This window comes from Amblyomma mixtum, chromosome 2 (genome assembly GCF_055824585.1).
Source record: "Amblyomma mixtum isolate Tamu chromosome 2, ASM5582458v1, whole genome shotgun sequence".
Taxonomy (NCBI): domain Eukaryota; kingdom Metazoa; phylum Arthropoda; class Arachnida; order Ixodida; family Ixodidae; genus Amblyomma; species Amblyomma mixtum.
Window position 1 is genome coordinate 223262106 of NC_143013.1, and position 15553 is coordinate 223277658.

Here is a 15553-nt window from a genome sequence, read left to right on the forward strand (position 1 = left end):
GCCCCGAAGAGCATTGGGTGAGGGGGGCAAATCGAAAAAAAGGTATATACAGATGAAAAAAACCGTAATATCGGTACAAGAACGCGGTACAAGTCAAATACAAGAAAGGAACACGAAATTTATACAAAACGGAGAAAATAAGCTCTGCAGCTTTACGTTGCCTCATGCCTTTGGCTCACTTGGGCAACATTTCCTGCGGGAAAAGAGTGGAAAATCCACCATTTTTCTGTTTCGACATACGACGAACGCTTACGTCACAATGCCGCTCATAAAGCAATCGCGGAAGCAAGTTTGTACGCGCGCAGCTCTCTATCGCTTTGGAGTGCTAGTGGGCCACGGACATGAGCGTACGCTAGCTGCTTTCACGGCCTTCCGGCGGCTGTAAAGTGCCGTATTGTGCCTCCGAGCCGCAGGCTGAAAAAAATAGAAGAGTTGACGGCGCGGTCTCCGAGCGCGTACTTCCCGTGGACGTGATAGTGGAGCGCTGCGTGCGAGCATCGCCAGGAGGCGTCAATGAGCCGAGTCCCGGCCTCGCGCACACCCGCTAGCGCCAGGTGCACTGTGAGGTTCGGACGGCTTTGGCGCATGAATACCTGTGGCGAGGTGAACGAACAGTTGGCGAACGCTGCAACCAGGTGCTGTGAGCTGCGCTACGCGCACACTATTCCCACTGGAGACTTGTTGCTGCAGGCTGAATGTAAAGCAATTTCGAGACTGCGTGTGGCCCGTAGCGTATGTTGCTCGGAGGGAGCCGTAACGAAACATGCCTGCATCTTCGCCGTCGACTGGCGGCGGCTCGCGTCGTAAGGCTGTTCCCACGGACCGCTGCTGGACGGTGCCCATCATTGCGGCTTGCGCCAACTGCCTGTTCACCATGCCCGAGACCAACAGCGGGCTCTTTTACGTGCTCTTCATGGATAAGTTCGGCGTCAACCGGGAAGCGGCCTCGTGGCCCCGGACCATAAGCACGGTGATGAGCAACCTCATGGGTAAGGCGCCTTGATCTGACTTGATTTGACTTTATGCGTCATTACACAAACGTAAGGACAGACATTAGTGCGTACGCTGTTACAGGCAATGACTGGTATGATGTTGCATGGCATGGTCAGATATGCAATATGGGTTTGGAGGTTCTGAAGCTTTATATGGCTATGCAAGAAGCAGTACTGGAGGGTTGTGGATCAATTTCCTCAATCTGGCATTCTTTAATGTGCACTGACGCCGCACAGCACACGGGCACTTATGCAATTTGCCTAAATAGAAATGTAAAGTGACAGGACGGAGGAGTTATTTAGATTAGTGCGAATGCAGCAAGAAACATGTACGAGAGAAAAAAAAAGATGGCCGCGAATTACTGCAATCACCACACAAGAACTCGCTCATGCAGAAGCACAAATTGACAAAGAACGAAAAAAGGATGCCAATAACAGCAAGTTTAGAATGCGTCATTTGCAGTCTAAACTTTTTATTTCTGTTTAGATTCTGTTATTCCTGCTCGAAGAATCGTCAGTTCAAAGCGCCCGTAATGTGGTGCTGCCGACAACAGCATTACCAACGGTGGAATATGAACATACCTTGAGCGTCATGTGACAACAGTTTCAACGATTGCGGCTTTCAGGAGGGTGAACAGTGTTGAGGTTTATGATACATACGCAACTAAGGCTATTATGCTTCAAACACGATGATGGGTACAGAAAACGTTGTAAAGGAACTCGTGTTTCAGCCACCGCAAAACTCGGTTTCCCTTCCTTTTCCTCCGTCAGCCAAAAATGTCGCGGTTACCGACTTAATATAGCATCATCTAATCTTGTGTTTGGCGCATGATAGCCACAGTTGCTTATGGGCCATAAAACTCCATATAATTATAACTAACTATCTAACACGCTACCTAGAGCGCAAGTTATAGGCGTCTGGAAGTAAGTCGAGGATGGTTGCACTGCACGAAAAAGTTCAAGACTTTTATAGGCATAGGCAAAAATGAGATGTACCCGCTAAGAGACAAAAAGGAAAATTTCATTACCGATATGTATAAGATATTTAAAGTGGCTTAGGATTTCTGCACAGATCACTGCAGTAATCCAAATAATCAGGACAATACTGACGGAGGAAGTGATGTATAGGAATCGTTCTTCCCTCCGGTAACTAAGGAGGAAGTGAAGAAAGCATTACAAGCAATTAAAAGAGGGAAGACCGCTGGTGAAGTTCAGGGAAATGCAGACCTGTTGAAGGGCGGTGCCATTAAGCGTAGAAAGTTGGGCTAGTTGGTTGGTAGTACTATTATGATACATTCCAGCGGCTAAAAAGACACGGACGAAGGTAGACGAGACAGGACGAACGCCGGACTTCAACTTGAAGTTGAAGTCCGGCGTTCGTCCTGTCTCGTCTACCTTCGTCCGTGTCTTTTTAGCCGCTGGAATGTATCATAACAGAAGGGCGGTGCGGAGATTTTGCTCGAAAAAAATGGCCTCGCTCTATATGTAGTGCCTCATGACCACGAACGTACTATAAACCCTTGGAAGAACGCTGACATTCTCAATCCATAAGAAAGGAGGTTTCAAGTACTGCAAACGTTACAGACCGATCAGTTTACTGTCCGCTGCCTACAAGGTATTTACTAAGGGGATCGCTATTAACATCAGAGAAACCTCAGAATCCGGTCATCTAAAGGACCAGACTAGCTGCATAAAGGCTGCTCGACAATAGACTGTACTGACAATGTAAATCAGGTGAAAAAGATATGCGCAAATCATGACGAACCCATATATACTGTTATGCTATATATATTCATAATTTAGACTTCAGAGATTGCTAGAAAGGATTTGACTCAGTCGAAACCTCAACAGTCATGCAGGCATTACGGAATAAGGGTGTACATGAGGTGTGTGTAAGGGTACTGGAAACTATATATAGCGGGTGGACTGCGAACGTTGTCCTCTACTGTGAACGTTATAAAATAACAAACAGGATGTATGTCGCGCAGGAAGACAGGTTCTCTCCAGCCCTACTGAAACGTTCCATACGAGTCGCTCGTATGGAATCACGGTAATACGGAGTCCATATGATATGGAAAGATATATGGGCATCCATACATTGTCTAAATGGCGTCCGTAAGCTTTCAGTGTGGTTTTATATATCATTTATATAATGTGCACGACGTCATGCGAAGTCCGTAGGATTCTATGTGCTGTTTCCATAAATTTTATACAGGCTCCAAACACTCCATACTGCGTCCATATAATTTATATGGAAATATATGGAATTATGTTAGACTCACCTTATGGAAACTTTCAGAAACTATTCACTGCATTTAAAGGCCGGTATTGAGAGGGTTTGATTGCGAGGAGTTGGCGATGAAGGCTGATAGAGAATGTCTTGGTGATCTGCGATTCTGTGATGACATTCCCTAGCTAATGTTTTTGAATTTGCCAGGTTACTCAGGGAATGAATTTTAAAACAATATCGAAGGCGTCGATAGGCAAAGCGGAAAGGTGAGTAAAAGTTAATTAGAAGAAAATCAAAGTATTGTTCAGCAGTCTCGGAAAAGAACATTAGGATACAACGGACGGCGAATCGTTGGGATTGGTAATGGAATACATCCATTTGGGGCACGTAGTGACCGCAGCTCCGGACAACTAGGGTAAAGTAACTAGGAGAGTAAGAACGGGGCGGAGTGCATTTGGTAGGTACTCACAGATCATGAATGGCAGTTTACCAGTATACCTGGAAAGGAAAGCATGTCAACGCTGTATATTACCGGTACCTACCTGTGCGGAAAAAAAAAAAAAACGTGAAGGCTAGCAAAAGGAAATGAACCGCCATGGAACAAACGTCAGTTAGTGACGTCTGCAGTCGAAATCAAGAAGAAAGCACGGGTTTGGGCAGGGAATCTAATGCGAATGCAAGATAGCCGATGGTCGGCAAGGTTAGCGGACTGGATTCCAAGAGAAGGCAAGCATAGCAGGAGACTACAGAAAGTCGGGGGGGGGGGGGGGGGGGAGGGGGGGTGAAATCAGGAAGTATTCGAGGAAAAGGTGGCCGCAGCTGGCAGAGGAAATGGTTACTTGAGAGATAGGAATAAGCCTATAGGGATAAGGGATAAGCCTAAGATAGGGATAAGTGTAGTTAGGTTGATGAAGTCCAGTATTATCCATGACGTTACTTAAGCGACCCTTTGTATCTGGGCTGTCACACCCAAGCGTCGCTTCGTTCCGCACGCCAATATATATTTGTGCCACAGGGGGACAGTGAGAGCGTGATGCTATTGAGACTGCACCAAAGAAGCACCAGCGAAGTAGGAGTAAGAGTATCAAAGACGCAGAGAATACCGGAGTACAACGCTGTTTCCACCTTATGAGGAGTTCGGCGCCGTCAGGGGTTCGTCAGCTAAAATGATTACAAGATTCCTTAGCACGTCGGAATAAGAAATCGCTAGCTCAGGATCTGTCAGTTTTCTACAATGATTTCTGCAATGATAAGCGGCAATGTCTGTACTTTGAATGACTGCTTGACGACATCGGAGTGGAGCCCTGGAAAAACAATAACTGTGGAGAACTGTGCAACAAAGTCGAGTGCCCAACTACCCTTGCCAAGCTGCGCCTATCAAAGCGCTGCTCGAGTGACTTCTGAAGCACCTGGAGGTTCATTTTGCATTGCATTTAATCTTATTTTACTATGAAGTTCTTCTTGCAGGTGCTCGTATCTCGTGAATTACATACATGTATGAATGGCTTAAACAGTGGAGTTCAAACTGTGGCTTTTCTGTTCAACTGTCTTTCATGTATGACACAGCTTGTTTAGTGCAGTTTGAACACTCAATGACCACCACACTTACTGTGGTTAACAAAGAGCTCGATTGCTTGCAGACTCACGCCTGTTTACATGATTCTGGTCGCAGAAATAATTGGCATCGGGTATCACGGCGAGCGGCAAGACAAGCTGGCAGCTCGCAGCCAGCTCAGAGTGCAGCTTAGTGAGAAGAATTAGATGCTGTTTGAGCTGGCTTAGACGAGCTCAGTGACGGCACCACCCACACATATCAGGCAGCGCCCCCTGGGGGTTTGTACCATGACTGGTCTTAAATAGACAGGAGTGCTATCGCCAGCCGTGACTCTACAGGAGGTAGAAGAGGCAACCATCAGCGACGCGGCAGTTGCTCAAGCCATTCAGTTTACATCTGCGACATGGCCGGACAAGAAACCCCCACCGGAGAACCTCAGACCATATTATCTCCTGCGCTCGGAGCGGTCCGTCGTGCAGGGCGTCTTGTACCGAGGTGACAGGCTCGTCGTTCCCGAAAGTTTGCGACGACGCCTCATGGACATCGCGCACGAGTCACACCCCGGAATAAGCCGCACGAAAAGTCGACTGCGAGAGCTCTACTGGTGGCCGCGAATGGACGAGCACGTCGAAGAAATGGTACGGACATGCGTCGTCTGCCAGTCCTGTGACAAATCGGCTCGTCCGGTGGCAGCTCCTCTGCAACCTGTCGCCTTCCCAGAAAAACCTTGGGATAAGGTTGCCATTGATATCGTGGGGCCTTTCGACCAAGCTCCCAGTGGCTGCCGCTTCGCGATTACTCTAATGGACTATTATAGTAAGTGGCCAGAGGTTTTCTTCGCGGATGCCATCACAACTCAAACCGTTCAAGAATTCCTGCTTGGCCTCTTTGCTCGTGAGGGTTACCCTCAAGAGATTGTTTCTGACCACGGACCTCAATTCTCATCGATGGCCATGCAAACTTTCCTCCGCGAACGGGGGATACGCCATTGCTACTCTTCAGTGTACCATCCCCAAGCTAATGGACTCGTTGAACGATTCAATCGAGTGCTTAAGTCCTATATTCAGCTGGCTCTCTGCGAGCGACACGACCTACGTACAGCTATTGTGGACTACCTCGGTGTCTACCGCTGTACGCCCCATGCTACGACTGGAATTGCACCAGCTGTCCTACTTCATGGCCGGTTGCCCCGCACAAGACTCAACGTCGTAGGACTGCCGGATCAGTCCTTCTCAATGGATCCGACAAAAGCGCTCAAGCTTTTGCGGCAGAGGCTTGAGGAGAAGCAAGCGCAGTACAAGCTTTATGCGGACCAGCGGAGTGGCGCCAAGTGTTGTGATTTTCAGATTGGTCAGTACGTGCGTGTTCGCAAACCAACTGTGCGAGGCAAACTGTCAGCTCGGTTTTCGGAGCCTCGGAAGATTGTGGAGCAGCGTGGACCTGCATCTTATCTGCTGGATGATGGGCGAGTGTGGCACTCGTCCAAGTTTTCTGCGGTTCGCCCAGAAGTAGTTCAGCAGCAACTGTCCTCCCCAGCTCCAGCGGCCCTTTTCGCTGATATTTCGCCGCCTATCGACGGCAACAGAATGCCGCCGCCCAGTCCACAGTCCGGAACCGTGGTCCAGGGTTCTTCTTCGGACGCGCCTTCAATTCATCCGATGCCAGCCGCTCAAGTTAGCTGCCCGGGCCCTTCATCGCACCTGGTTTCGCCAGCTCCGGAATCGGCAGCCGCTCCTCAACCCTCGTGTAGTACATCCACAGCGGCAACTGCGGCTTCACTTCCTGCGCCGCCTCGCCGAAGTACTCGCAAAAAGAAGCGGCCCGCATGGTTGAAAGACTATAACATCCGCTAGACATTTTGTTTTTTTTAAGTGCGGCGGAAATGTGATAAAGATGAAGTGTGGCAGGTGCGCTGCACGCACTCGCGCGCACGGGAGTAGAGAAGACGACGAAGTATCAGCATACAGATGTATGCTACGTGTACTGTTTCATTGCTAATTATCATTACTACGATACAACAACAGGCCATCCACAAGCCCCCGCTTGTGATCTGTGCAAACACGCAAGGGGCAGTCATCTGCAAACCTGTGACGGCGGATGAGGAAACGGCAAGAGCACTGGCGAGAATGACGTTTAATGGGCAATTGACAACCGTTAAAGGACATTCGATGGCGATGCTTACTGGCTCACATGTGCTATGGGCTAAGCGTACTGGCACGCAGGCGAACTCATAGTCCCAGGGCGTAATGAAATCTTTATTACCTTCCGCTCTGCTAGTGTCGTCAGTGGAGATATTTTTGGCAGATGAGTGGAACAAGCCATAGACTGTCTGATACAGGCCAGAGAAACCAATTGGTAAACCAATTGGTTGGTCTTGTACAGGCGGCGTATCGCGAACAAGCACTCTATGCTTTACACTCTGCTGTGTCTGATAACACAATGTTAATAATGGGATTTGCAATATAGTAATGATACAATTCGGGGGTACCCGAGCGCATTTATTCCTTTTTGTCTTTTCTGTTCAGTTGCCCTATCGTTTAGGCATCTTTCTGTTTGGTCTACATATTTCTTTCCATAGGACAGGATGATACAGTACACTACTCCTTGAACACATCCGCTTTATCTTCTCTGATGTGTGATCTGGCAGTACGATTTTTTTCTTCTGCCTGTTGACTCGGGCATACATGCTTTTTGCCTTGTTTGGTGATGAGCATACTATCTGGACGCCGTTCCTCTTGCCTTCCCTATCGCCCGTTTTGCGGTCTTTTGATAGACCGTAAAAAGGGCAATACAGAGTACAGCGTTACTTTCAGCGCTGATAAAATCGCGTCAGCAACAGATGGATCAAAGTTTTTAGCGGCAGTTAAGTAGGCTAGAAAATGCTCGGTCTCCTTGTCGTTTTTTTCGCAGCATAACCGAAGACATCCTCCAGAAGAGGGATGGAGACCAAGGAAGATAAACAGGACCTGAATAAGTAGATGCAAAATATAATCTTCAAAAAATTCCATACATGCATGGACTGACTCACAACATTATGAAGGTCGGCAAGAGGAACGGCATCCGAATAGTATGCTCAGAACCTAACAAGGTGAAAAGCAAGTGTGCCCGAGTCAACAGGAAAAAGAAAACAAAACACAATTCAAGACCTCACACGAGACAAGATACAGCGAATGCGTTCAAGGAGTGGTGCATAGTATCCCCCTGTTCCGTGGAAAACAATGTAAAGACCATATATGAAGATGCCTAAGCGGTGGGGCAAGAGACCAAACATCACCCCTATCAGGTACATCTGGCAGCATCTAGCCTTGCACTGTTAAAGATGCAAACTGAGAAAAAAGGCAAACGAAGCCATGTACCCACGTGTACACCAAAAGTGCAAGTCCTGAAATAGAAAGGCGATAAGCTAACTAGGGAGCTCGTCGAAGCATGGGGGATTCGTAAAAAAGTAGAACAGTGTGCAAGCACATCGTCAACCTCGTTGTGAACATAAGAGGTCGATTTTTTGTGCGAAGCACCTGCAAGATGAAAGGCAGGGATACTGCCGACGAAATAACAAGCGCGGGATTTCCACCAAGGTGTTCAGTTCACATCGCAGCTTCGTCCTCGTCTGTTTGTTCGTTCCTTTATGTGTTCTCGTAATGCTGCCTTGTTAGCGTAATTTTCGAGTCCTAGGAAGGAATCTATAGCTTCCCCTGGAGCTATTTGTTTTTGTGGAAAACAACGTGAGTATACACATTAAATGGAGCATTTTCTATACCCGAAGTGCTTCCTTCTCTAGCGGGATAAGTTTGCTGAGACTTTGTGAAGTAGCCTCCCCATACCAGAATACAGAATGCACTGCGCAACCAGCAAGGTCGACAGAAGGAAAGCAACACGCACACTTGACAAGCCCTTTCACGTTGTCTTTCCTTCTGTTGTCCTTGATCGCGTTCGTTGGTCTTGCTTCCGTTATCTTTATTCGTTGCACTGTCTCGCCTCCTGTTAACCAGTGAACCAACCAGCCCAAACTGCCTTATACTTTACAGGGGAAATAAATGGCGATGCCTATTCAGTGCACCTGCTACCTTTCGCGCTTTTGATCAAATATGGCCGACATGTGAGTTCGATAACATGTGCATGGTAAAAACAACGCCATCTCTTTCACAGGTCTCTCTCTATTGAGTACATACCGAGCAATGACGACCCTGTAAGGAATTTCCAATGATTGCCTGTTACCTTATGACGAGCTTTGTTTTGGACTAATTTAATACAAAGGTATCATTCCGCGTCCATTCCCTCAGCTTGAAGCACTTCGAGCTTGCCTAGGGTCAAAGAGTTCACAGAGCTTTTCCAGGAAGAAACATATTACAGTCATCAGAGCAGATATCATTTAAGAGGCCCCCACAGTGGCCTTGTGCCTTGCTCTCAAAATAATGGACTTTCCAATCAATCAATTTAAGAAGGGATGGCCGAATACTACACCAAGGCAGCCAAGTCCTGCTCTGAGAATGAGGGCTTTCTTACCGGGCAGTCAGTGGAGCCTTTTCAGGACCACCTGTACCTCAAAGTTCTCACTAGAGATCGGGCTGTAGCCGCGCATTGGTTTTATCGTTCTATTGGCACGGAGCTTTTAACCGGTGGGCAACTCTAGGGTCACTTGAGTGCAATGACAGGCCTTGCGGCAGACGAGGGGGATGCTCTACCTCTGCGTCATCCCTGCAGAAACGTTTGACCTTTTTGTGATTGTGGAAGGTGCCATAAATGTTATCTGACTGCAAGTTCAGAGCTGCGTGGCGGAAGGACGACCTATATTTAGAAACGTGATATGACAAGTAGTGCTTGCAGGTAACTTACGGGGTATGAGAGCGAGGCCAATGAACACCAAACACTGAAAGAGCTGCCAAGGAAAAAGTAACATATCCATGCAAAGAAGGTTTATAGAGATTGAGGAATGTTTCCATGGCCAGGAATTGAAACCGTGAAAGCAGGTAGAACATGCGCGCTTTAAAGCCTGTGGAGCACTTTGGTTACTACGAGCATGGAAAGCTCCAGCGACAATTATAGTGCTTGCTGTTTTGAAAGAAACAACGAAAGAAGATCGTTAGCTGCTGGAGAACAACACATATCGAGATGGTGATTTGGGCGTGACATAATTAGGTTAAGTGACGCGGAGAGTGTGTCTCCGGATGTCTTATTGATGCCTGCTCGGTCAGCGCTGCATAGCCACTGGACTAAGCAACAAATTAAATATATTGGTCTCATGGCATCCCACACTCAAAACTAAGGAACTGTAGAGTACGATGAGAGGTTTGTTTCGCGTGTCTGAAAGATAAAAACTGCGGAACGAACGAGACATAAAGACAGGCAGACAAGACTAGCGCACGCAGACATCAAACTTATTGAAGCGATGCCTCGTTCGAAGTGACGCATGCGCATTGTTGGATATGAAGTAAGGGGGCATAGCTTGAATAAACTGAAGCTAAAAATCTTGTTTGTCTATCTTTTATGTTTGGGCGCTTGCCCAGTTTTTATGCTTTAAACTCTGGAAATGGGTTCATGTTGGCGCGGTAAAAATAAATTTTTAGGGTGAAAGATCTCTTTACCGCGAGAAAAAGAGAGAAGAAGGCAGAACGCAGTTTCTAAAATAGTTCGCACAGCTGTATTTCAGAGCCTCATGAATGCGCTCGCAGCAAGCTGAAGGCGGATGGCTGCCCCTTACAGAAAGAAAATATCAGTATCATCAGCCTAGAGGTAGGTAAAAACGTCAGGATGACGAGGGTCGAAAGGGACAAAAGACACCGTTTGCGATTAACAACCCTCTGTTATTCATAAAAACAGAGACCCTAGGATGGACATATATTTGAAAGTCCAGACTTTGTATCCTTGCCAACAGAGCCCGATGTACGACCATGTCGCTTTATTAATGCCGAGTGGGATTAGGGCTCGTTACTTACTGCCTGAGGAACTGTACGCACGAAGAATATGAATTCGAAGCCGGCATGGACACTGCATATCAAGTTGTCTGCCCTGAAACCAGGTTTGCGTGGTCTTAGTGTACTTTGCGTGCTCTAGAAAGCGCGCTAAGCGTGTGTGTAAGTGTCCTTTTGAAGTATCATAAACGTGTTACACATTACGAAAATAAGGCAAATAATGTACCCGCATAACTTGGGCTTGGGTTCTGTAGAAGTGGAATTGTCTTGGGTAAACTTCCTGAGAAGATATAGAAAGGCTTAAATGGAGTAATGACTACTCGCAGGCGATAATCAGTGGCCTCCTCAAACTATGCTTTTAGCGTAGTCGACATGACATTATGAGGTAATTTTTTTCCTCGACGCTGACAATCCCACTCCAGGTGCTGCGGAGGGAAAACTCTTTTTTTGCAGCATTCCAGTGGGGCTAAAAGTTGGGGAAGTTTTAGCTTCAGTTTCAGCGTTGGCATCTGCACTGTTTCGGTATCATTCGCCTGAGTTTGCATGGAACGGAAGGTAAAAGAAGTGCATACTTGAATCTATTGGGCTTGAGGTACTGAACGGGAAGTAGTCTATAGAGTTGTTCATTAATATAGACGGTATTCAACTTTCTCTAATTTAAGGCTTCGAGAATGCAGAAGGATAAGAAGTATCTGCCACGACGAACGCATATGGCTACCACGCTGTTGTTTTGGTAGATTTAATACAAACGCAGCCAAGCAATGTGAATTTATTTGTTTTTTTCGTGACGCTAAAGTGTTGTCCTCTGTAGCATGTAGTGAGTGGCGCGATTCAATTTTCCTTTAAATAAAGAAGTAGTTGGTACCATGGTGAAGCGGCAGCCTGTACTTGTACGATCGTATAAGTAAAAAAAAAAGCTGTCAGAGCATTTTGTCCTTCTACCCTGATTCAGTGACCGCTATCACGCTCTAGTAAAACCGCTGGAAGTCTTAGTAAATTTCTGCAAATGTCTCACTGTATCAAGCCTAGATTTCTTGAACATCAGTTTCAAAGTAACTGCGGAGTATTGTAGATACCGTTATGAACGTATACGTTACCCTGGACCACTGGCTGCCTGGGTAGCACTCAAGCAGAATTGTACTTAAATGGCGAAGAGTAAAATGTGTACACGAAACCGTAAATAAAATTGTATTATTATTATTATTGACGAAAATGATCTAATCTTCAGATGCGTAGTAAAATCTCGCTTTTAAAGTTCGTCCTGCTCTCGCACAGAGCAGTTAAAATTGCTATAAAAGAACCAGTCCAACAATTTCGGACAAAATTTTCGAAAATTGGAAAATTATAGGATACTTTTACAGAAATGTTGAAGGTAATGGTCCACTCTGCTGATATGCAGCAAAATCTTTCTTTTAAATGGTTTATATAGATTGCATCGAACATTTAAAGACTCCCGCTTCTAGAAATCCAATGGGGAACGCTTCTGACGATAGCATAAACATGAGGATATATTGCTATTAAAATCTTAGACTATATGAAAAAATTTCGTTCATATAAGCTGTCTCGTTGAAAAATGGTTTTGTCCCGAATTGTTGGGTATGGAACAGAATAAAAATACAAGCGCCCCGAGGAGGAACCTGCGTGTACAATGATTGTTATGCAGCAACCTTACGATATGCGAAAAAATTACGTTCTTAAACAACTTTTCACGAGAAAACTGCGCCTGGCCATAATTTCTGGGCGTACGCGAGACATTTTTGGAGCGATGCGTGGCAGCGTTGTGGAAGTGAAATGGCGGAGCCTTCATAGTCCTCAACGGCAGCGTTGGGTACTGGGCACCTTTTCACAGAACTTTATTTATTTCCAACTGTTAGCCCTTACGAGCTGCTATACGGTGAGCAGGGTGCATTTAATGAGCACAACGCAGTTCCAACCCTTTTTGAAAAGTTTCTTGTGAACTAGTTTTATAAAACACTGCCGATCAAGCTTATTCCATTATATAAATTTTTAGGCAGAAACGAAAATTTATAGGCGTCACTTCTTGACGCACAGGATATAATCGCCAATGGATGATTAGTAAGAGGTGAAAGTCCTCCGGTAGGCCACAAGTACATGCTGGAATTCATATTGAAATTGTTGTTATAGAGCTCATAAAATACTTAAGCCTACCAATTTTTCTACGCATGGCCAATGTTGGCAACTCTGCTCGTGAGAGAAGTTTATTTACTGAGTGCGTTCTTTGGTGAGACGAAATTAAAAATCTCACTCCTAATCTCTAAACGCATTCAAGTTTACCTACGAGATATTTCTGATTTGGATCCCAAATTATGCTTGCGTATTCTGGAGTTGGCCTTACTATTGATTTATATGCTTTAAGCTTGGCATCTGACAGTGCATATTTTTGTTTTCGCCTTAGTAAACAGAAATTTTGTGCAGCTGTTAAACAAACATTTGTACATAATCACTCGAGCTGAACGGATTAGAAATGGTAACGCCTATATATTTTAATTTACTCGGAAGTGTATTTAAATGCTATTGATATTGTAAGGGAGCACTAATGATGTCTTCCTGTTTAACAAAATCATAGAAGTTGACTTTTCATAATTGATTTGCATGTCGCACTTTACAGACCACTCTTACATACCTTTAACAAAAATCTTTCAACAGGACCTGGCCTTGCATGCTTTTCATGCAATAAAATAACAGAATATCCCCAGCAAATAATCGTGCTTCAACGAGAGGGTGTTTGCTCTTAGGAATATTATTAATATGCAAAACGAATAATATAGGACCCATAACGACCCTTGCGGAACCCCGGATAATAGTTATGAATTTGATTAGCATTCTTCATCTGTTAGCAAAAACTGCTCTCTCTTAATTAGATAAGCCCGAATGAAGTAAACAATTTGTACATCGACACCCAACTTACGCACTTTGTCTAAAAGTTTAACGTGATACACTCTGTCTTGGACAAATCTATCCCAGTGGAATCTCTTTGTCCTTTTGAGTTTATCGGTATAAGAAATGGATAAGTAATTTCGAAAAGTTGTGTTATTATCGAGTGGTGTATTCTGTAAGATATTTGTATATTATACGCTCTAATATTTCACATGCTGAACATGTGATAGATATGGGACCACAATTAAAGATTAAAAACTGGTACAACTCTTGTCAACAGCCACTCACTTAGAGCAGTGTTGTCACGTAACGATGCAATGAATATTTTATCTAAGAAGCAGGGAACCCACGACACGTTTCAAAAACTCGTTAAGAATCTTATGAGCATCAGGCGACCAGCCACGTTCTACGATGCCTGGTTTGACCTATTCTCGCTACTATATCTTCCACGCGCCGGTCATTGCTGTGTAAGCTTAACGTGCAAGGCTAGGAGATCCCTTTGCACTCGTTTAAGCAATTCACCAGATGACGGTGATGGTAAGTTACACAAAAGTTCGGCTGAGAAGACAGTGTGGTGCTCCTTGTCTTGTTGCAGGTTTCGTAATCGGAGCCATTCAGCAGAAAGTCTCCATCAACTGCATGATCATGACTGGAGCAGTCCTGTGTCCCGCTGCTCTCATGGCGTCCGCGTTCGTTCCGAGCATCCAGTGGATAATGCTTACGTTCGGATTTTTCTATGGTGAGTATTCATGAGCACCGTGAGGATCGTAGAAAAAACTCTTAGCGTAAGTAACGCAATAATTTCGCAGTCCAACTAACGAAATACGTAAGGTTGACAGAGGGGTGTATTTACAATGCCGTTATGATGTTTTTAACTAAACGTCTCTAGAAAATGGGGACAGGTATTGCTGTCCCGGAGCCTTTCATTTGACTAGAAGGAACGCCTGTTTTCATAGGATGCGCATTTCACATTCTTTTTCGACTGATGGCCATACCTTTTACTAATGCGCTTTCTAAGTTTAGGAATCTGTCTTTTTCACGCAGCCAAATCTAGTTCACCTGTTCATTTCATACAGCCAACGTTTTTCCTTTAAAAAAAATTTGCTACATCTTTACTAACTACCTTGGTTCCGCGGCTGAAGAGGTTCTAAAAAGGTAGAGTGCCCGGATCTCTTGACACCGCGCGATCCGAGTTTCAAATCGCCCATAGAAATAAGAAGCAGAGCACCTGAAGTATCTGGGAGCACCCTTCCCAGTTATCTTTTTGCAATCTGTGCTGGTGCAGCCCTAGAGTTTAAAAAAAAATACCTATGAGAAAAAGGGGTGCCACCGTATATGCGAGTTTCTTCAAGAGCACTTCATTCATAGCGGGAATACCAAGAACATGTGATTTCGCTGCTAGCTTGACTAGTGTTGAGCCGAAAACGTGGATGCTGCCTCGGACTCGGTCGCTACGCCTCAATATGTTCTCCTCTGTGCGCTGAATACAATACATTAGTCGTGCGTTTTTTCATTTTTCAAAGGCTGGTAAGAAAATAAGGCTGCCATAGAAAGTTTCAGAGCATTTCTAGGCGTTCATCGAGATTAGTAGCACTGTTAAGACTGAGAGCATGTTTTTTGGCCAGCAGTATCCAGGAAAATACGAAACAATATCTTCTCTACTTATCTGCGCCTCTTCATGGTGGAGGAACTATTGCAACGCCACTTTTCCTCACTGGCAATTTTTAGAATCTCTATGGCTACAACTGTCGCTGCCGCCGTCGCGATCTCTGCTGGATCATTCAGTGTGCGCCATTGGTATAAAAAACTCCATATCTAGATATGGCGACCGTGGCCGAGATTGTGCATGAGGAAAGAACATTCTTTTTTCGCATTGTAAGACATTTTTTTTCGCCCATTGTGATCAGCCGCTCTGGGTTCATAAGCTAAACGGAATCATTCTCTCATTCAAGAAGCGTTTTTGCGGCAT

At 45.3% G+C, this 15553-nt stretch overlaps 1 protein-coding gene across 2 annotated transcripts in view; it reads left to right on the forward strand.

Moving 5' to 3' along the window:
• The first annotated feature begins 406 nt into the window (after window positions 1-406).
• LOC149362728 (monocarboxylate transporter 9-like) overlaps window positions 407-15553 on the forward strand; it is a 32873-nt gene continuing 17726 nt past the window's right edge. For both annotated transcript variants that reach the window (XM_089569796.1, XM_089569797.1), the window contains exons 1-2: window positions 407-989; window positions 14180-14323. In XM_089569796.1, coding sequence (XP_089425922.1) covers window positions 764-989; window positions 14180-14323 — 370 coding nt within the window. In that variant the 5' untranslated portion in view covers window positions 407-763. The remainder of the gene's footprint in view (window positions 990-14179; window positions 14324-15553) is intronic.